At 41.3% G+C, this 17744-nt stretch overlaps 1 protein-coding gene across 1 annotated transcript in view; it reads left to right on the forward strand.

Annotated features, from left to right (window-relative positions):
- The window catches only part of LOC124594591 (follistatin-related protein 5-like), a 221635-nt gene that overhangs the window by 100743 nt on the left and 103148 nt on the right, over positions 1 to 17744 (forward strand). Inside the window, exons 4-6 of the mRNA XM_047132967.1 lie at positions 970 to 1130; positions 9553 to 9693; positions 10105 to 10237. Coding sequence (XP_046988923.1) covers positions 970 to 1130; positions 9553 to 9693; positions 10105 to 10237 — 435 coding nt within the window. The remainder of the gene's footprint in view (positions 1 to 969; positions 1131 to 9552; positions 9694 to 10104; positions 10238 to 17744) is intronic.

The raw sequence follows: 17744 nt of genomic DNA on the forward strand, positions 1-17744 counted from the left end.
ACCGCGTCGTCGTTCGTCGTACTTACAATCTGAACGAGAGCGCCCGCGATGTGGACAGCTTCGGTACTGGCGTCCCTGTTGTACACTACTCCACCATCGCCGTACTGCCTGTCGTAGGTGCCGGTGGTTGTTGCGGTGCCGAAGTTCCAATGCTGTGTAATTCCTGCGACGCCAAAGTACCTTAGTACCGAACTATGCTCGGGAAAAAAGTACATATGAACACTTTTCCAATTATCTGAGATTCATAGGGCGCGAAATTTGATGTCGACTTCCGTAGAACGGCTGTTGCTAAGCAACTGGACGTTGTCAGAGCAACGACTATTTCTGTTCAATACTGATACACATCTCATACAGTTGTGTACATTACAGGACCAAGAGATAGGTCTTTCCTTTTTTCCTTTTTTTTACAATCGTCTACATCGTTTTGTCCCTTTCTAAGATGGTTCTTACGCATCGCAGAAACAATGCTTCCACACGGAGAATTACCCGTGCAGTATGACCACAAGTGTCTCACGAACGGACATCACGTCGCCTCTAAAAACCCATACAGAGGGACTGATAGTCTACTGTGTCAACGTAATTCGACATGGGCCGTCAAGAATCCATTTCTGCCAAGACCGTACGAGGCCAAATGCTCGGCACAGGCTTCAGTGGTCGACGACCAAAGTCATACACTGCCTTCCCTTGACTTCGGCCACTTTGTGTAACGTACGTAAAGAAAACCGCCATGGCCTAAACACCCGTCATTATTATGGCTTCCAGATACTTACACGAATATCGCTTCGACTATTACTTTTCAACGATGCACACTGCAAATTCTGCTCATCGTGCCGAGAATGTTTCAGCATATGAGTACACCTCCGAAAGACCACCTGGCTGTAAATAATTCGTCAACTGCACGTTACGTCTCTCATTGTGTTGTGTTCCAGGATGTCACTTTCATTACTGCTAACCTTTGTGCTGCGGCAGGGAACTGGACGGAACAGGAGCAGACGACACCTGCTGCGGATGCCTCGCAGGAGCTGAGTGCTTCGCAGGAATCTGGTTCAGACCTGGACTTTCTCAATAACTCCGTTCCGGACGATCCAGGGCCGCGCGTGTGCACTCTGCAGCAGTACGAGATCATGAAGGTAAGGGAGCACCTAACGGCGTGGGACACGTCGCACCTACTGTTGTCACATTCACCCCAAAGTGTTTCGACACGGTAATACATTTAGTTATTTTCTTCTGGGTGGGCCACACAACCTCAATAAGTTTGAAAAGAGACATGATTCCATCAGGCTGGGCATAAAATTACTTTATTTGCACTATTATTTTCAGGCACCGTCCATTTTCAAGTGCACCTAAAAGACATGCAACACACGATGATAAAAATTAAAAAGACGACGAGTGTAATCTCGTCTTCTTCTTCATCATAAAAATTAAAAAATTATAATATATAGAAAAGAATGCAAAAACTTGAAAGTTATATATATAACACTGTCTGTAGCGCTGAACAAACATAATAGTCACCAACAACAATCGATGTGGACACGTCGTCGTCAGTTTGTTGAAAAATCGTGTCCCATGAGATCTGTGCGCAGCAAAATTGTCAACCGTCATCTTCTAAAACATGAGGTGCATGACATGCTACATACTTTCGAGAACTATAATATTACTGCCTTTTTAAGACGTCATATATAGCCCGAGCACCAGGGAAGCGAACCATGCAATGTTTACTACTAATCACACACTGAATGTAGCATTTGCATAAGTGCATAGGGAAATTTTAACTGACAGTTAACGAATAAATATGAAAGGAACTTAATGTACTACAGAAACGATTCCAGAGTATTTCTCTGTCTTGTACTAACAGTTACGTGGGAGACATTGATACTTACATATACAAATCGATGTCACACATAAGCACAAGTACAGAGGAGTTTAGTGTAATTGTCAAGATAGAGCACAAATATTTATACGATACATGTTCGGGCTCTGTTTGTAAGCGACACATACAGAGTAAAATCTCGAACTTCATATCTTAGTGCAAAAGGTTGAGGAATTGTTTGAAGTCATACCCATGACTTTTATTGCAAAGCAAGAGTTTACAATTGTAGCACATCATAATGTGGAGTAGGCACTGGAAATGAAGCGCTGGGAAAACAGGCTTGTTAGGACTTATATATAACCTATGTCCATAAAGAAAATAATTAAGGTGAAATATAGTGGATTGAAGGTAATGCAAAAAGCATTAGAGTTCAATATGTACATAGTGTTGTACCTGGTCTATATCTATGCACCGCACAGCATGTGCATTCAGGCATGTCTGTGTAATTATTTGTGGTTGTTGATAGCACAGCACAAACCATCTCTAAAGGTAACAGTTATGTTTGTTTATCGCTACACCCAACGAAATTACACTCCTGGATATTGAAATAAGAACACCGTGAATTCATTGTCCCAGGAAGGGGAAACTTTATTGACACATTCCTGGGGTCAGATACATCACATGATCACACTGACAGAACCACAGGCACATAGACACAGGCAACAGAGCAAACTGGCTGACACTGACGGCGGCGGTGCACAAATGCTGCGCAGCTAGCGCCATTCGACGGCCAACACCGCGGTTCCTGGTGTGTCCGCTGTGCCGTGCGCGTGATCATTGCTTGTACAGCCCTCTCGCAGTGTCCGGAGCAAGTATGGTGGGTCTGACACACCGGTGTCAATGTGTTCTTTTTTCCATTTCCAGGAGTGTATATTACTTTGGTATTTTTATTCCATTTTTATAAAAATTTTAATTGTTTTAATTTTAACTGTGGTATGTTTTATGTCCATTAGATGAACTTTAAAACCGACAGTGTCTGAAACTAGTAATTCTAATAAAGTTTTCAAAACACCACCAGGTCGAACCATGTCATTTTTCGAAATTATAGTTTACTTCTGAATAGGACCGATCACTACAAACAACTACTTTCCTCCCCTCTGTAAACACTACAAAAAAAGCGAAAGACGCGAGCTGTAACTTCACTGAAATACGTCAGAGATTCTTTTCGGATATTGCATAATTTAACTCCGTGTTGCACAGTGCTCAGATCTAAAGTAAACAACATCGTTTATTATTTGAATTATCTCTAGTGATTTATTCAGATAGTAAGATTATTGTGAAACGTAACATATAGAAACCAATCTATCCTCAAGTAGAATAACCAGAATTTTTATGTACCTGAGTGTGTAAATAACAGTGGAATAATTTGTTTTGACGTACCATGTTATAATACACACACTGCTACACGAATTCTCTGATAGAATGACAGTTTGGTAGCCTAACATCAGAGTTCCTATACAATTAATTATAATTTTACTACTGAAAGTGCATTTTCAGCGAATATCTACAATTAGTTTATAATTAACATTTTCGGAAAATCAGTACATTGTTCTCCACGTAGCCAAAATGCTCTTGTAAGGAATTCCTTATGAGAAACTACATCAAAACATTAACACACGCTTGCACACATAGTAATCCATTCACAAATGACACGGGAAAGCACTTAGATAAATTTGCGCTGATTCCAAATGTTAACTTGTGAAAACTTATAGTGACGGGCAGAGTTCTGTTATTGTTTAATTTAACGAAAATAAGTATGCATTTATGTACTTATTTAATCTATTTTAAGTTCGTGTATTTCATTTTTGTTGGTTAGAAATAAGTTACGGTTTGTTAAAATATCGCACCAACCACTTTTATGAACACTTGCTTATCGTACTTTGTCGTATTTGTAGTCTCACTGCTCAAAGTAAAAGTATTAAGGAACTGTTTCTATTCTTGTCGAACTATCACCATCGTATTAATTAGAAAACAATTACCTTGCACCCTGGAGGCGCTTCTCACGACATTAATTACGAACTATAAAATTTTCCATTATTTTCAAATTTTGCAATATTTGTTTCACTTTAAGCTCTGTTAACATAGTAATTTTAAATGGTGACAGCTGGTTTAAAATTTCAATTAACATAATCCTGCGAAGCTGAAACAATTTAGAAAAGTCGTGTCAAAACAAAATTAAGTTACTTTACGGTCATGTAATATTTAATTGGGTTGAGAGATTCCATTTATAAATAGAATTGTAGTTTATACCAGTTTCACACTGTCATAATCATAATACTTGGTAATCAAGACAATGAATAAAAAAAAAAGAACTTTTAAAATCAAGGGCAGAAGTATTTTCATTATTCGCAAAATTGCACTGACGATTCGCGTCGACCATTCTGTTCGGAGTGACTTTGTGTAACCATTGTCACTAAAATTAAATACTGTCGCTGCTGGCCTATATTTAAATTGTCTGTTCTTCAAAAGAGCCAAAAACATATGATCATAGTCACGCTAAAGCTCACGAATTCACATATACCTTCTCGACGTTACTCTCGCTGATCTCGTCGCAAACCACTTGAGAAATCTTTCACTATTTTACTCTTGGCATTTCGAGTGCATCCGTCTTTCATGCAGGTCGTTGATGTACTACCATTCACACAGTTCAATTCCATACTTTCCTGAATACGAGCCCTCACTTCTACTCAGGCAATGTACTCCTTACTACAATGGTAATAACGGTAAAATGAATTTTGGCAGACGTCTCCCACACAAAAATTATAAAAGTAAAATACAAAATCCTTACGTATTTAATCTAAAATCTATTACAATTTGGGTTTAAATTTGCACATACATAAAAATAAGTATTGAAATGTATTCATATTACGGTAATAGCTAGTTTAGTTGCCACTATGTGGACATTATTTCGCTCAACTTTATAACTTCGGAAAATATGACAAAGAAGTAATAAAACATACTATAGACGCTTCTGTGCCCTGTACTGTTACAATGTACGTAATCTGTCAAAATGTAATGGCGTTTCGGATGAGATAAAAACAATTGGGTCTTTAAATTAGATGTGTTTACGATGCTTATATCCAAGTATCAAGTTTCCAACACAACATCATGTCTTATTAATTATTATTTTACTGTGGCCGCATATTTCTACAGCTTTTCTTTTCAAATATATGTCTAAGTAGCGCCTTGAATGTGCTTTCCACTAAATTCGCTGTTCCCTACGGAGTATGAAAAAAAATGATCGTATGGCATTTGTTGGCCGGGATATACCCTTCGGGTTTCGGCCCCCGTATTGCACGTCTTTTGATTCAAATGGCTCTAAGCACTATGGGACTTAACTTCTGAGGTCATCAGTCCCCTAGAACTTAGAACTACTTAAACCTAACTAACCTAAGGACATCACACACATCCATGCCCGAGGCAGGATTCGAACTTGCGATCGTAGCGGTCGCGTGGTTCCAGACTGTAGCGGCTAGAACCGCTCGGCCACTCCGGCCGGCAAGTCTTTTGACTTGACGCCAGTTCGGCGACTTGCGTGTCAGTGATGATGAAAATGATGATGGTGGACACACAACAGCCCGGAAATCGAACCCGGCGCCCCTTACGTGGTAGGGGGTAACGCTACCGCTGCGCTACGGAGGCGGACTTCGGAATATGAATCATCTTAGAAAACGTGTACCTGTACGAGAAAGTAAAATTTTCTAGGAAAGGCGTTACTAAGAATTTCCGTGGCCGAACATTTCTTCAAGTAACATGAAATTGTAAGACAGTAGTAAGTTGTACCCTGTAATCAATCTGTAGCAGAGCGTTTGTTGGGTTTAGAAAATTGGTAGCAGACTGAAACACGTTGAATCTAACACATTATCAGCCTGGTCAGCTGTATGATATCTTACCGTCCAATCGTCCATCTAACCGTAATATCTAACACACGCAATTTTTTAGTCTTTCTCCACACCGATTCTCAATGATGACACTACTTACACTCCTACATAGTCTTTCGAAAAACGACGTATTGTCGATGGAGATTATGTGATTGGCTGATTATATTCTTTTATTCTCTTACTACAAAGCCAAAAATGCATTTTAAAATACAGAAACCGGTTTCGAACAGCGAGTGTTCATCATGGGATTATAAATGGTTAAAAAAAGGAGACATCGAATCATTATAAATTGTATGAAGTCTGCCAAATAACTTTATATGTTATAATAAGAGAAGAATAAAATTGTACCTAAAAGCATGCTGCAAGCAATGACCTGATGTTCCTATCTTGTTTTCAATTTAAGTATGAGCATGAGAAGGTAGAGTTCCAATACAAAAATAACCTTGATTAACATCTCCAAAATCATGATGTGCTATGAAGTGTTCTCTCACCACATTCATTCTCCTCCCCAATCTGCCAACAATGAAATTTAAAAACTATTCTTAATTTTTAAATTTTATTCAAACATTATATAGAAGTCATTAATATTTCTCTAGTTATAACGCCGCGTGCCACATGCTTTATGGCACATTTTTTTCTTGTTTTATCATTATAAAGATAGTTATTTGCTAGATTTTGATGATTCTTTTCGCTTTGCCTCCTCTTTTTTATTCTGTTGACGACCACTGGCTGGTCAAACTGGTTATTTCATTGTAAAATGATGTTGCCACTCGATGCTTACGATATTCTTCCTAAAACTTGTGTAATAATTGTGGAACTGATGATCACCATACAGGAGTTCAACAGTCCTGTCCAACAACGTGACACGTTAATGTACAGTGAACAAATCCTTGGCTGTAAACTAACATGAAACAACCAGCTACTAACCTTCTGGCAGCAAGCCCACAATGGAATCGACGAGAGTCCCTACTACCATACCCTCGTTATGTTCTACGCATAAAAACACTTCATTCAGCCACTTCTTTCCACCATGCAGACATCACCTAGATTTCTACATAATCAAAATCACGACATCGAAGAACATGAACGCTATGCAGTTATCTTGCACTCGCTTACCGTCCCAAACATGCAGTTTGTCGATTCAGAGTCAACTCTGACACACACTGAATGTCTGTTACACAGGCCAGAATAAGTGTGGTGTTTACGAGGGACGTTCAATACGAAATGCAACACATGTCTACCTGAAAACAGGATGGCTTTATTCAGGATTCGAGTACACCATATTATTCTCCATTCTTTCGGCTACCAAACCTATTTTTCAACATAATCTCCGTTCAATACGACGGCCCAACGCCAACTTACTGGGAGAGCCTGTATGCCAGCATGGTACCATTCTACTAACCGACGTCGGAGCCAACATTTAGCTACATCAGTAACCTCCCCAGCATCCACGCACTGCTTCCCGCAGAGTGCATCATTCATTGGTCCAAACAGATGGAAGTCGGAAGATGTGAGATCCGGGCTGCATGATGGATGAGGAAGAAGTTGAGTTCCTCTCGGATGCGCAGACTTGTGTGAGGCCTTGCGTTTGCATTTTTTTTTTTTTTTTGCGACACATGCGGAAGTATTCTTTTCAGTTTGCTGAGAGTACGTGCAGCCCGTCGAGCACTGGAGATCGGGCAGGTTTCGTGATCATGTTGTGATGATAGGCGCCTCACCCAACGACCACCTGTGCATTTGTTCCTTTGTTACGTTGTCTAGGTGTTACACTACCACTTTCACGTAACTGATAGAAGAGGGAAATTATTAATTGCCAAGATGGCTACGTCTATTGGGATGCCTTGCAGCATACATCGTACAAGAATGAACTGAATTCTTACTACACACTCTATACACCATGAGCATATTGGCTTTTTGTGCATTGGGAAATCCATCGTCCACTCACAATCCACTGCTTAGATTGTCACACTGTCACTAACAAGTCGCAACGCATTCAAGGAACACACAAGCACACTGTTAGCAAAGGTAACAACGTCGTACCTAGCAACTCCGCAAACTGAATGACACAAATAAGTGTCAATGTGAAAACTTTTCAAAATAAATATCACGCAAACGACTTGCATTTGAATCCTGAAACACACACCACTCACTTTCTAATGTACCAGTCTTTTAGTCTGGTAATTTCTATAGGCATTGTTCCATTTAGAAAGGAGTATGTTTCGACAAAAGTACGCATTCTAATAATACGAGCCCCTGCCTACTACTCCACTCTCTTAGAACCACACATCTATAGCATTTCCCATTGCCACAATATTTGGGGTGCAAGTTTTAGGTGATTCATCGCGTGTACACCGCAAACTACTGTCAGTACGTGACAGAGGGTATCCCGTACTACTACTACTGGTCTTTTCATTTCCTATTCCACTCGCAAACTGAGTGAGAGGAAAACGACTGTCTGTATGCCACCATACGAGCCCCACTTTCTCTTATTTTCGCAGTCCTTACGAGAAACGTACGTTGGCGGCAGTAGAGACGTTCTGCAGTCAGCTTCAAATGCGGCTTTTCTAAGTCGTCTCAATAATATTCCTCCAAAAGAACGTCGCCTTCTCTCCAAGGAGTCCAATTTGACTTCACTAAGCATTCCCGTAGTTAGAACCTACCAGTAACAAATGTAACAGCCCACCTCTGAATTGGTTTAATGTATTCCTTTAATTCGAGCTGCTGTGGATCCCAAACACTCGTGCAGTACTCAAGAATGGGCCACACTTAGTGTCCTGTATGCGATCTCCATTAGCTATGAACTACATTTTCCCAAAATTGTCCCAATAAATGGAAGTCGACCATTCACCCTGCCTACTGCAATCCTTGTATGTTCGTTGTAGTTCACGTCACTTTGCGCCGATACGCCTACATATTTAATCGACGTGACTGCGTCAAGCACCACTCTGCTAAAAGTTTATTCGAACATTACGGGTTTGCTTTTTCCTGTTCATCGCCATTGACTTACCTGTTTCTACATTTAGAGCTAGCTGCCACTCGTCACACCAACCAGGAAATTCGTCTAAGTAATCTTGTACCCTCCTATAGTCACTCAAGGACGATACCTCCTCGTATACTACAGCATCATCAGCGTATAGCGGCAGATTGCTGCTCACCCATTCCACCAGATCGTTTGTATACACAGAAAATAACAGCGTCTATCATTCTACCCCAGGTCACTCCTGACAATAGCTTTGGCTCAAATAAACAGTCTCCATCGAGGATAACGTACTGGATTCTGTTGCTGAAGAAGATTTCAAGTTACTGACATATGTGGGAACCTATACCGTATGCTTGTACCTTCGTTAACAATCTGCAGTGGGGCACCGTGTCGAAAGCTTTTCGGAAATCTAGGAATTTGGAATTTGCCTGTTGCGCATTATATACATGGTTCGCAGCATATCATTAGAGATAGGGGCAATCTGAGTTTCAAACGAGCTATGCTTTCTGAAACCGTGCTGATTCGTGGACAGAAGATTCTTCATCTCAACGTAATTTCTTATATTCTGATCAAGAATCTAGGTCTGTAATTTTGTGGATCCGTTCTTTGACCCTGCTTAAACTCATTCGATTGGAATTTTGCGCTGGGCAAGAGACTCGCGATAAATGAAAGCTAAATAAGTACTCTGTATAACCTAATTGGGGCTGCTTGGGACTGCGCCCGAACCCCAAACCTGGCGCTGAAACAGTATCAATGGCCTATGTTCACTGGAGTCCTAGAGAAATTCTCATCTGACCTAAACCTACATATCTCTGTTTCAGGATAATCTGCTTCTGTACAACCACGCCAGGCTGATGGCAGAAGACAACCGCAGTTCTGGTAAGGAGTATCTGGTGAGCATCATGTTCAGCCATTACGACCAGAACAACGACGGCGCCCTGGAGAAGGAGGAGCTTGACGAGGTGAGGGTGCACTCCTTTCCTTTCATCTACATCTGCATCGACTTCTACAAGATTACTCTGAAATTCACAATCAAGGGCCTAGTAGAGGCACCATCCTAGAAAGGTTGAGATAGAGTGGCGACGGCAGGCAGCACACCGCATGCCTCTTTACCCACCCCGCGTAACACAGAGTGCATCCCATTACTATAAAACAAAAGTTCAGAGGTGCGAAGTAGTACTTTAAATTTCCGGTCGATAATAAAGAGAACCTTAGATTTTATCATGCATGATTTTAAGTGTGTGTCTTATTTCAGCATCGACAAAGGATCTTGGCCACAAATTGTAGCTGTTTAATCACACATGGCTGTTAGCTTGTCGGATCTGAACGCGAGCTCGTAACGTCAGCGAGGAATGAACCATCTTTTGCCGCAGATCACGACCAAGGAGCAGCTGCGGCAGCTGTCCAAAGGCTGCACGCTGGGCCACATGGTCGACTTCGACGACGCGGACAAGGACGGCCATCTCGACATCAACGAGTTCTACATGGCATTCAGCAAGCTCTACAGTGAGTAGTCGGCGACTGCTCCACGACACACTTCATCGCAAAACTGTACGCACACGATGCTAGAACGCTCGTTTCTTATATATTTCTCACTGCCCTAACTCCTCACTCGATGGACATTATTTGAAGGACCACTCCCGACATCTTGCTGTACAAATCAAATTCTGGCAGCATTTCACAAAACGCAGTCTCCTAAAAATACACTACTGGCTACTCCACGAAGATGACGTGCTACAGACGCAAAATTTAACCGACAGGAAGAAGATGCTGTGATATGCAAATGAGTAGCTTTTCAGAGCATTCACACAAGGTTGGCGTCAGTGGCGACACCTACAACGTTCTGACATGAGGAAGGTTTCCCACCGATTTCTCATAAACACACAGCTGGTGAAACGTTGTCGTGGTGCCTCATGTAAGGAGGAGAAATTCGTACCACCAAGTTTCCGACTTTGATAAATGTCGGATTGTAGCCTATCTCGATTGCGGTTTATCGTATCGCGACATTGCTGCTCGTGTTGGTCGAGATCCGATGACTGTTAGCAGAATATGGAATCGGTGGGTTCAGGAGGGTAATACGGAACGCCGTGCTGGATCCCAATGGTCTCGTATCACTAGCAGTCGAGATGACTGTAACGGATCTTGCAGCCACGTCTCGATCCTTGAGTCAACAGATGGAGATGTTTGCAAGACAACAACCATCTTCACGAACAGTTCGACGACGTTTGCAGCAGCATGGACTATCAGCTCGGAGACCATGGCTATGGTTACCCTTGATGCTGCATCACTGACAGGAGCTCCTGCGATGATGCACTCAACGACGAATGGCAAAACATCATTTTTTCGGATGAATCCAAGTTCTGCTTACATCATCATGATGGTCGCATCCGTGTTTGGTGACATCGCGGTGAACGCACATTGGAAGGGTGTATCCGTCATCGCCATTCTGGTGTATCACCTGGCGTGATGGAATGGGGTGCCATTGGTTACACGTCTCGGTCACCTCTTGTTCGCATTGACGGCACTTTGAACAGTGGCCATTACATTTCAGATGTGTTACGACCTGTGGCTCTACCCTTATTTCGATCCTTGCGAAACCCTACATTTCAGCAGGATAGTGCGCGACCGCATGTTGCAGGTCTTGTACGGGCCTTTCTGGATACAGAAAATGTTTGACTGTTGCCCTGGCCAGCACATTCTCCAGATCTCTCACCAAATGAAAACATCTGGTCAATGATGACCGAGCAGCTGGCTCGTCACAATACGCCAGTCACTACTCTTGATGAACTGTGGTATCGTGTTAATGCTACATGGGCAGCTGTACCTGTACACGCCATCCAAGCTCTTTTTGACTCAATGCCCAGGCATATCAAGGCCGTTATTACGACCAGAGGTGGTCGTTCTGGGTACCGATTTCTCAGGATCTATGCACCCAAATTGCGTGAAAATGAAATCACATGTTAGTTCTATTATAATACATTTATCTAATGAATACCCGTTTATCATCTGCATTTCTTCTTGGTGTAGCAATTTTAACGTCCAGTAGTGTGAATAATGCCATGGGAAGTATGGAATAAACAATCTGAGGAGACAGCAAGTTCAATAGATTCGAGGAAAGTATTCACAAAAGTATGCATCTATATAAGACAGTCATAGAGATGACGGCTTGATAAGGGTAGGGTGAGTGTCTGCACGAAAGTATGTCAAAATACGACTAAAATTTTCCATGTGGATAATTTCTGTCTATATTAACGTCTTCAATTTTAAAAAATTACCCAGAACTTTAACATATTAACAGTTCAGGTATCTTACGAATACCTGTAGTTCAACAATGTTCCACACACAATCACAGAAAATTTTTTTGCGCATCTGTGCAGTGGTTATTGGTTTAATTATCATGCTGAACTGTCTACAGGAGTATTATACGCACTAATCATGTTATTCGCCTATACGATTCTAGAATATTACTTATGAGAGTTGTGGATATGTAAAGCGAGATCCACAGAGAAGGAATGAGTGACAAACAGCGTATTCCGCATGTTGTCAAAATCAGCCTGGTACAACGGTCTTTGCTTACCTTTGGACTAAAACGGAATCTTTATATTACACGTATTTGCAAATTTTTCAAGATAATTTATTAGTAACACCAATAATTTTGGCTCCTATGGTTTTAAATTGAAATACATCAAATAATTAGTTCCCTTCGTGAGCTGAAAGATCTAATTATAGTTATAATAATAGCAAGATTGTTTACTGTAAGATAAATAATCACAGTTCAAAAAACTGTAATTTTGTTGGGATAATTTACGTGAATGTATCAACATTTATTTACGAGTCAAAGATATATTAGATAAATTCAGTCGGGTGGTAATATACTGCAGTCAATCTGCTGAATGTACGTCCATTTCGAGCAATGTTCAACTGAAGGTGTCAGACATTTCCTCCGTATTTCACGGATTTTCAGACGATTCTCCAATAAAACAGTCAGAATAGGAAACTACATAGATGAGCCGAAACATTATGATCAGTACCCACCGCGAAGTTGAATGCCTCCTGGTAGTGTTACGGGCACGTGGCGAAGTTAGGAAATCATTTAAGCGGAAGAGAGACGAATGGGCAATCAGTATTCTTAGCGAAGACACAGCCCGCAAATGCGGAAATCCACTAATATAAGCGGTCTTGACAAAGGGCACGTTCTTATGGCACTGCGGCTGGAAGCGAGAATCTCTCAAACGGCGAATATGGTCGCCTTTTGGCTTATTTCTGTCGCGAGCGCCTGTGGAAAGTGGTTGAATGATGGCCAAATAACGAGTAGACCTTATGGTATTGGGTGGCCACGTCTCATCATACAACGTAGAAGTCGGAGGATCCCCCCACTGTGTGATGCAAGATGGGCAGCGATCTGTGGGAGATATGACGACAGAGTACAATGCTGATGCAGACACAAGTGTTTCGGACTGCACCGTTCGAAGACCGTTGTTGAAATCGGAACTCCATATCACACGAACCCCACGTGTTCCTGTGTTGGCCCATCGACATCGTCAGTTATTATTGCAGTGGGCACGGCATCACTGAGTTTTCATTGTGGATCAACAGAAACGTGTCGTTTGTTACACCAGATCGCTGGTTGGTTCCTTACAAGCCGTCATCCAGGCGAATAGCTGCACGAAATATCCACCATGCCACACATCCATGCTGGTGGGGGCAGAGCTATGCTATGGGGTACAGTGAGTTGGACTTCCATAGAATCTGTGGTGGTAATGTAAGGCATCATGGCAGCAGTGAACTACGTGAATATTATTGCAGACCACCTGCATCACTTCATGCGACATCATCATCCAGCAAGACAACTGTCCGTGTTTCAAGGTTAGAATCATTCTATAGTGATTCGAGGGGCATTATAGTGAACTTTCATTGATGTCTGGGCTAGCAAATGTGTTTCATCTATACCCACTGGAACACATATCGGGTGCAAGCTGCTTGTCTGTATACCACAGTCCCGTAATTTACGGGAACTGCTTGACCTATACATAGACATATGGTGCCACATACTTCTGGAATCCTGTCAAGGACTTGTCGAATTCGTGCCAGGCAGAATCTCTGTTGTACTGTGTTTGAAAATGGTAGTTTGAAAAGTGGAACAGGACGCTAATAAACAGGTGGTCATAATGTTTCGGCTCATCGGTGTATGCTACTAGCACTTATGACCTGAACGATATTTTTCTATCAAGTAGGTCCCCACCGTAGGAGTATTTCGTGAAGCACTCGTGAAGACATCGTCTGCCTGAAAATGCTTACAGATGATGAATACATAAAAGATTATACATGAGTATTAGTTTAGTTTCCCTTTGTTTCGCATAACTTTTATTCTGTAATGAAGTCGGTACTTGTACGTAAATGCGCCAATGAAATACGATAATGGGCTCATTGGAAACCAATATCTCAACGTTGCCGCAGCACAGCTCATTAAGGAAAGACTCCTCACTACGTTCAACTGCAAAAAAAAAAGAGACTATCATTTTTTTCTGCAACATCAAAAGTAGCCCCCTTGAACTGAGACATTTGACGCAAAAAAAAACAAACGAATATACTCTTACATGTATCTATTCAAACGCTCAAGACAGTTTCATTATAGACACAGAATGAAAACAAAAATAAAAATGCCCTGCAGCCGTCCTTAAGATTTTATTTTATTTTGTCGCTACCAGTTCCGACGCTTCATTGCGTCATCTTCAGGCTGTTTTAATGCGGTACAGGTTGATACGATCCCCATGCATAGCCTATCAGTTGCCAGCATTACTGGATTCGCAGATAATGTGTCAGCAATCAACCTGTACCGACCGCATCAAAACAACCTGAAGATGACGCAATGAAGCGTCGAAACTGGTAGCGACAAAATAAAATAAAATATTAAGGACGGCTGTAGGTGTTTTTATTTTTTGTCACGATAGTAAACGGCCGTCGTCCCAGAGACGTCCTGCTAAAAAGACGGACATACGAAAATAGAATGAAAATTGTTAAGCTGCATATGAAAAGCGTGTATGAAAGCCACATTATTTCTGAGCTGGATCTGTTTCTATTAGAGATGTAATGGCGTTCAGAATCAGCAGGCCGCTTACGGGCAAACTTTCAGAAACGCCATATAAACGGTACTTTCTCACAAAAATTCTATTCTGTGCATCTCATTGGCCACTCTATTACTATTCCTACTCCGTGGCACAGTGTACAGATAAAATAAGAGCTAATCGGTATGCGATAATGAGAAACCTATCAGCGTTGTGCAAGAACGTCAAAACAGATTCAATAACTGAACACCGGGAATGGTTCACAGCATTATGTATGCTGAATTACGAATAAAGAGGAAGATTAGGGCTTAATGTCCTGTCAGTGATGGCAGCAATTAAAATTCCACAATAGGAACGGGGCTGAGGAAGCAATCTGGCCTCGTTCTTTTCAAATGAACTGCCTGGCATCCGCCTTAATCGGTTTGGGTAACTCACGGAAAACCTTCATCTGGGCGGCAGAACCATAATTAATACCTGGCTCCTCTCAAATGAAGGTTCATTACCTTAAATACCGCATCACCGCGTCACGTCACTCAGTGCAGGCTCAGGAAAGGACAAGTTGAGCGAGACTTCCCATAGAGCTACAAACAAAACTGTGCAAAAAGGAGCTACGCTATTTCGTTAACAGTTACTTTGAACTACCAAAAATTATCATCAAGTTATAGTAGTCAATAAATCCAAACTCTAAGTTCTGTTTTTCCTCTCTATACCACTGACAAAAAAAACCTTTTGTCTGAATTTCACACCAATGTACAGAGCGCCATGTGAGAATTCAAGTAAGAATATGGAACATTTTTTTCCGGATGAAATATTTCGTAGATGCTATCGAGTAGAGCAATAAACGGCCTTCACTCACATGATACCAAATCTGATCGTACATTCCTCGTATATGCCCTCATTGTGATTGCTGTTAGAATGTTTATGATCGGCCTAAAGGAAAGTGGTCGAAGAGGAGAAGTAAGGATAGCCTAAATTAGCAGCTTGCCATATATGTGTAGATAATGAGAGATGGAGCTCTATTTCGTCTGGAAAAAGGGTGGATGTTCCATAAACCAACAAACCATTTACATCAAGTAATTCCGGAACACGGGAAGTCTAAATGAGGATCGCCACGCTATACACTGAACCCCATTTATTCAGAGTACTAATTCTCTAATTTACTTCACCAACGAGAAGCGATCGCAAAAGCACTGACATTCTTCTTTCAGTTTAACCGTTAACGAAACTGCTGAATGAAATTAAATGAGAACAGCTGGAAGGAGGGCGACATTCCCTGAAAGTCTCTCAAGCATGCAGCCGGAGTAACTGGTCGTCATGGAACGACTTTTCGATTAGATTAGATTAGATTAGATTTACTTTCATTCCAATTGATCCATAGTGAGGAGGTCCTCCAGGATATAGAACATGTCATAAAAACAATAATACATGGCAAATATTTACAACTGAAACAAATACGCTAATGTACCTTCCACAGGTCCCAAGTGGAACGATCATCACTTTTTTAATGAACGCTAAATGAAAGAATCATTTTACAAACACTAATGCTCTGAATTTAAAATTAAAATGTTTTTATTTATTTATAAGGTAATAAACATATAATAGAACTACTATAATACTTATTTACAACGAACAAATTACTGCACTGAAGCCGGCCGAAGTGGCCGTGCGGTTAAAGGCGCTGCAGTCTGGAACCGCAAGACCGCTACGGTCACAGGTTCGAATCCTGCCTCGGGCATGGATGTTTGTGATGTCCTTAGGTTAGTTAGGTTTAACTAGTTCTAAGTTCTAGGGGACTAATGACCTCAGCAGTTGAGTCCCATAGTGCTCAGAGCCATTTGAACCATTTGAACACTGCACTGAAATGGTGCAGAAGTTTGATTGTACTTACACACACACACACACACACACACACACACACACACACACATACACTTATTTACAATGAACACATTACTGCACTGAAATTGTGCAGAAATTATGTTGTACTTATGTATATATATAGACACACACACACAAATCAGTTGGTTCTACTGAGAAATTCATCAACGGAGTAGAAGGAGTTGGCCACCAATAAATCCTTTAGGCTTCTCTGAAACTGAATTTCATTTGTTGTTAATCTTTTTATGGCCGCTAGCAAGTTTTTGAAAATGTGTCTTCCTGAATAATGCACACCCTTTTGTACAAGAGTAAGTGACTTTAAATCCTTGTGCGGATTATTCTTATTTCTAGTATTGATTTCATGAATTGAGCTGTTGGTTTGAAAAAGTGATGTATTTTTAATGACAAATTTCATTAAGGAATAAATATATTGGGAAGCAGTAGTCAGTATCCCTAGTTCCCTAAACAGGCTTCTTGAGTTCACACCACATATAACTCTTACGGCACGTTTTTGTGCCCGGAAGACTTTAGCTTGGCTTGATGAATTACCACAAAAAATAATCCCATATGACGTTATGGAAGTAAGTAAGCATAGTATGCCAGCTTTTTCATTTTTATATCCCCTATGTCTGACACAATTCGCATTGCAAATAGAGATTTGTTAAGAAGGCGGGTTACTCATCCTGATTGACGTACCGATATGGAGGATAAGACATACGCTATCTGATGAAAAGTATCCGTGGACATTGTGATGACTTGGACTGTCCCGGGGACAATTTCATTGACGTGCCTGAATATTTGAGCACGAAAGACATTCGATTTGTCCTCAGGAGCTGAAACCACAGAACGCTGGGATCTGGAGCGAAGTGGGCGTTGTAAATCATCCCTAAAGTATTTCATTGGAATGAGCTCGAGACTCCGAGGAGACCAGTCCATTTCAGGAATGTTACTGTCCTTGAAGCTTTCCCTCGCGGATGCTGCTGTCTGACAGGATGGACGGGATGCAGTGTAACGCTAATAGACACAAACCACGTCTCCGAACTGTTCCTCCACTGTGAGCAGTATGCAGT

The sequence above is a fragment of the Schistocerca americana genome, chromosome 1 (genome assembly GCF_021461395.2).
Source record: "Schistocerca americana isolate TAMUIC-IGC-003095 chromosome 1, iqSchAmer2.1, whole genome shotgun sequence".
In the NCBI taxonomy this organism is placed as follows: domain Eukaryota; kingdom Metazoa; phylum Arthropoda; class Insecta; order Orthoptera; family Acrididae; genus Schistocerca; species Schistocerca americana.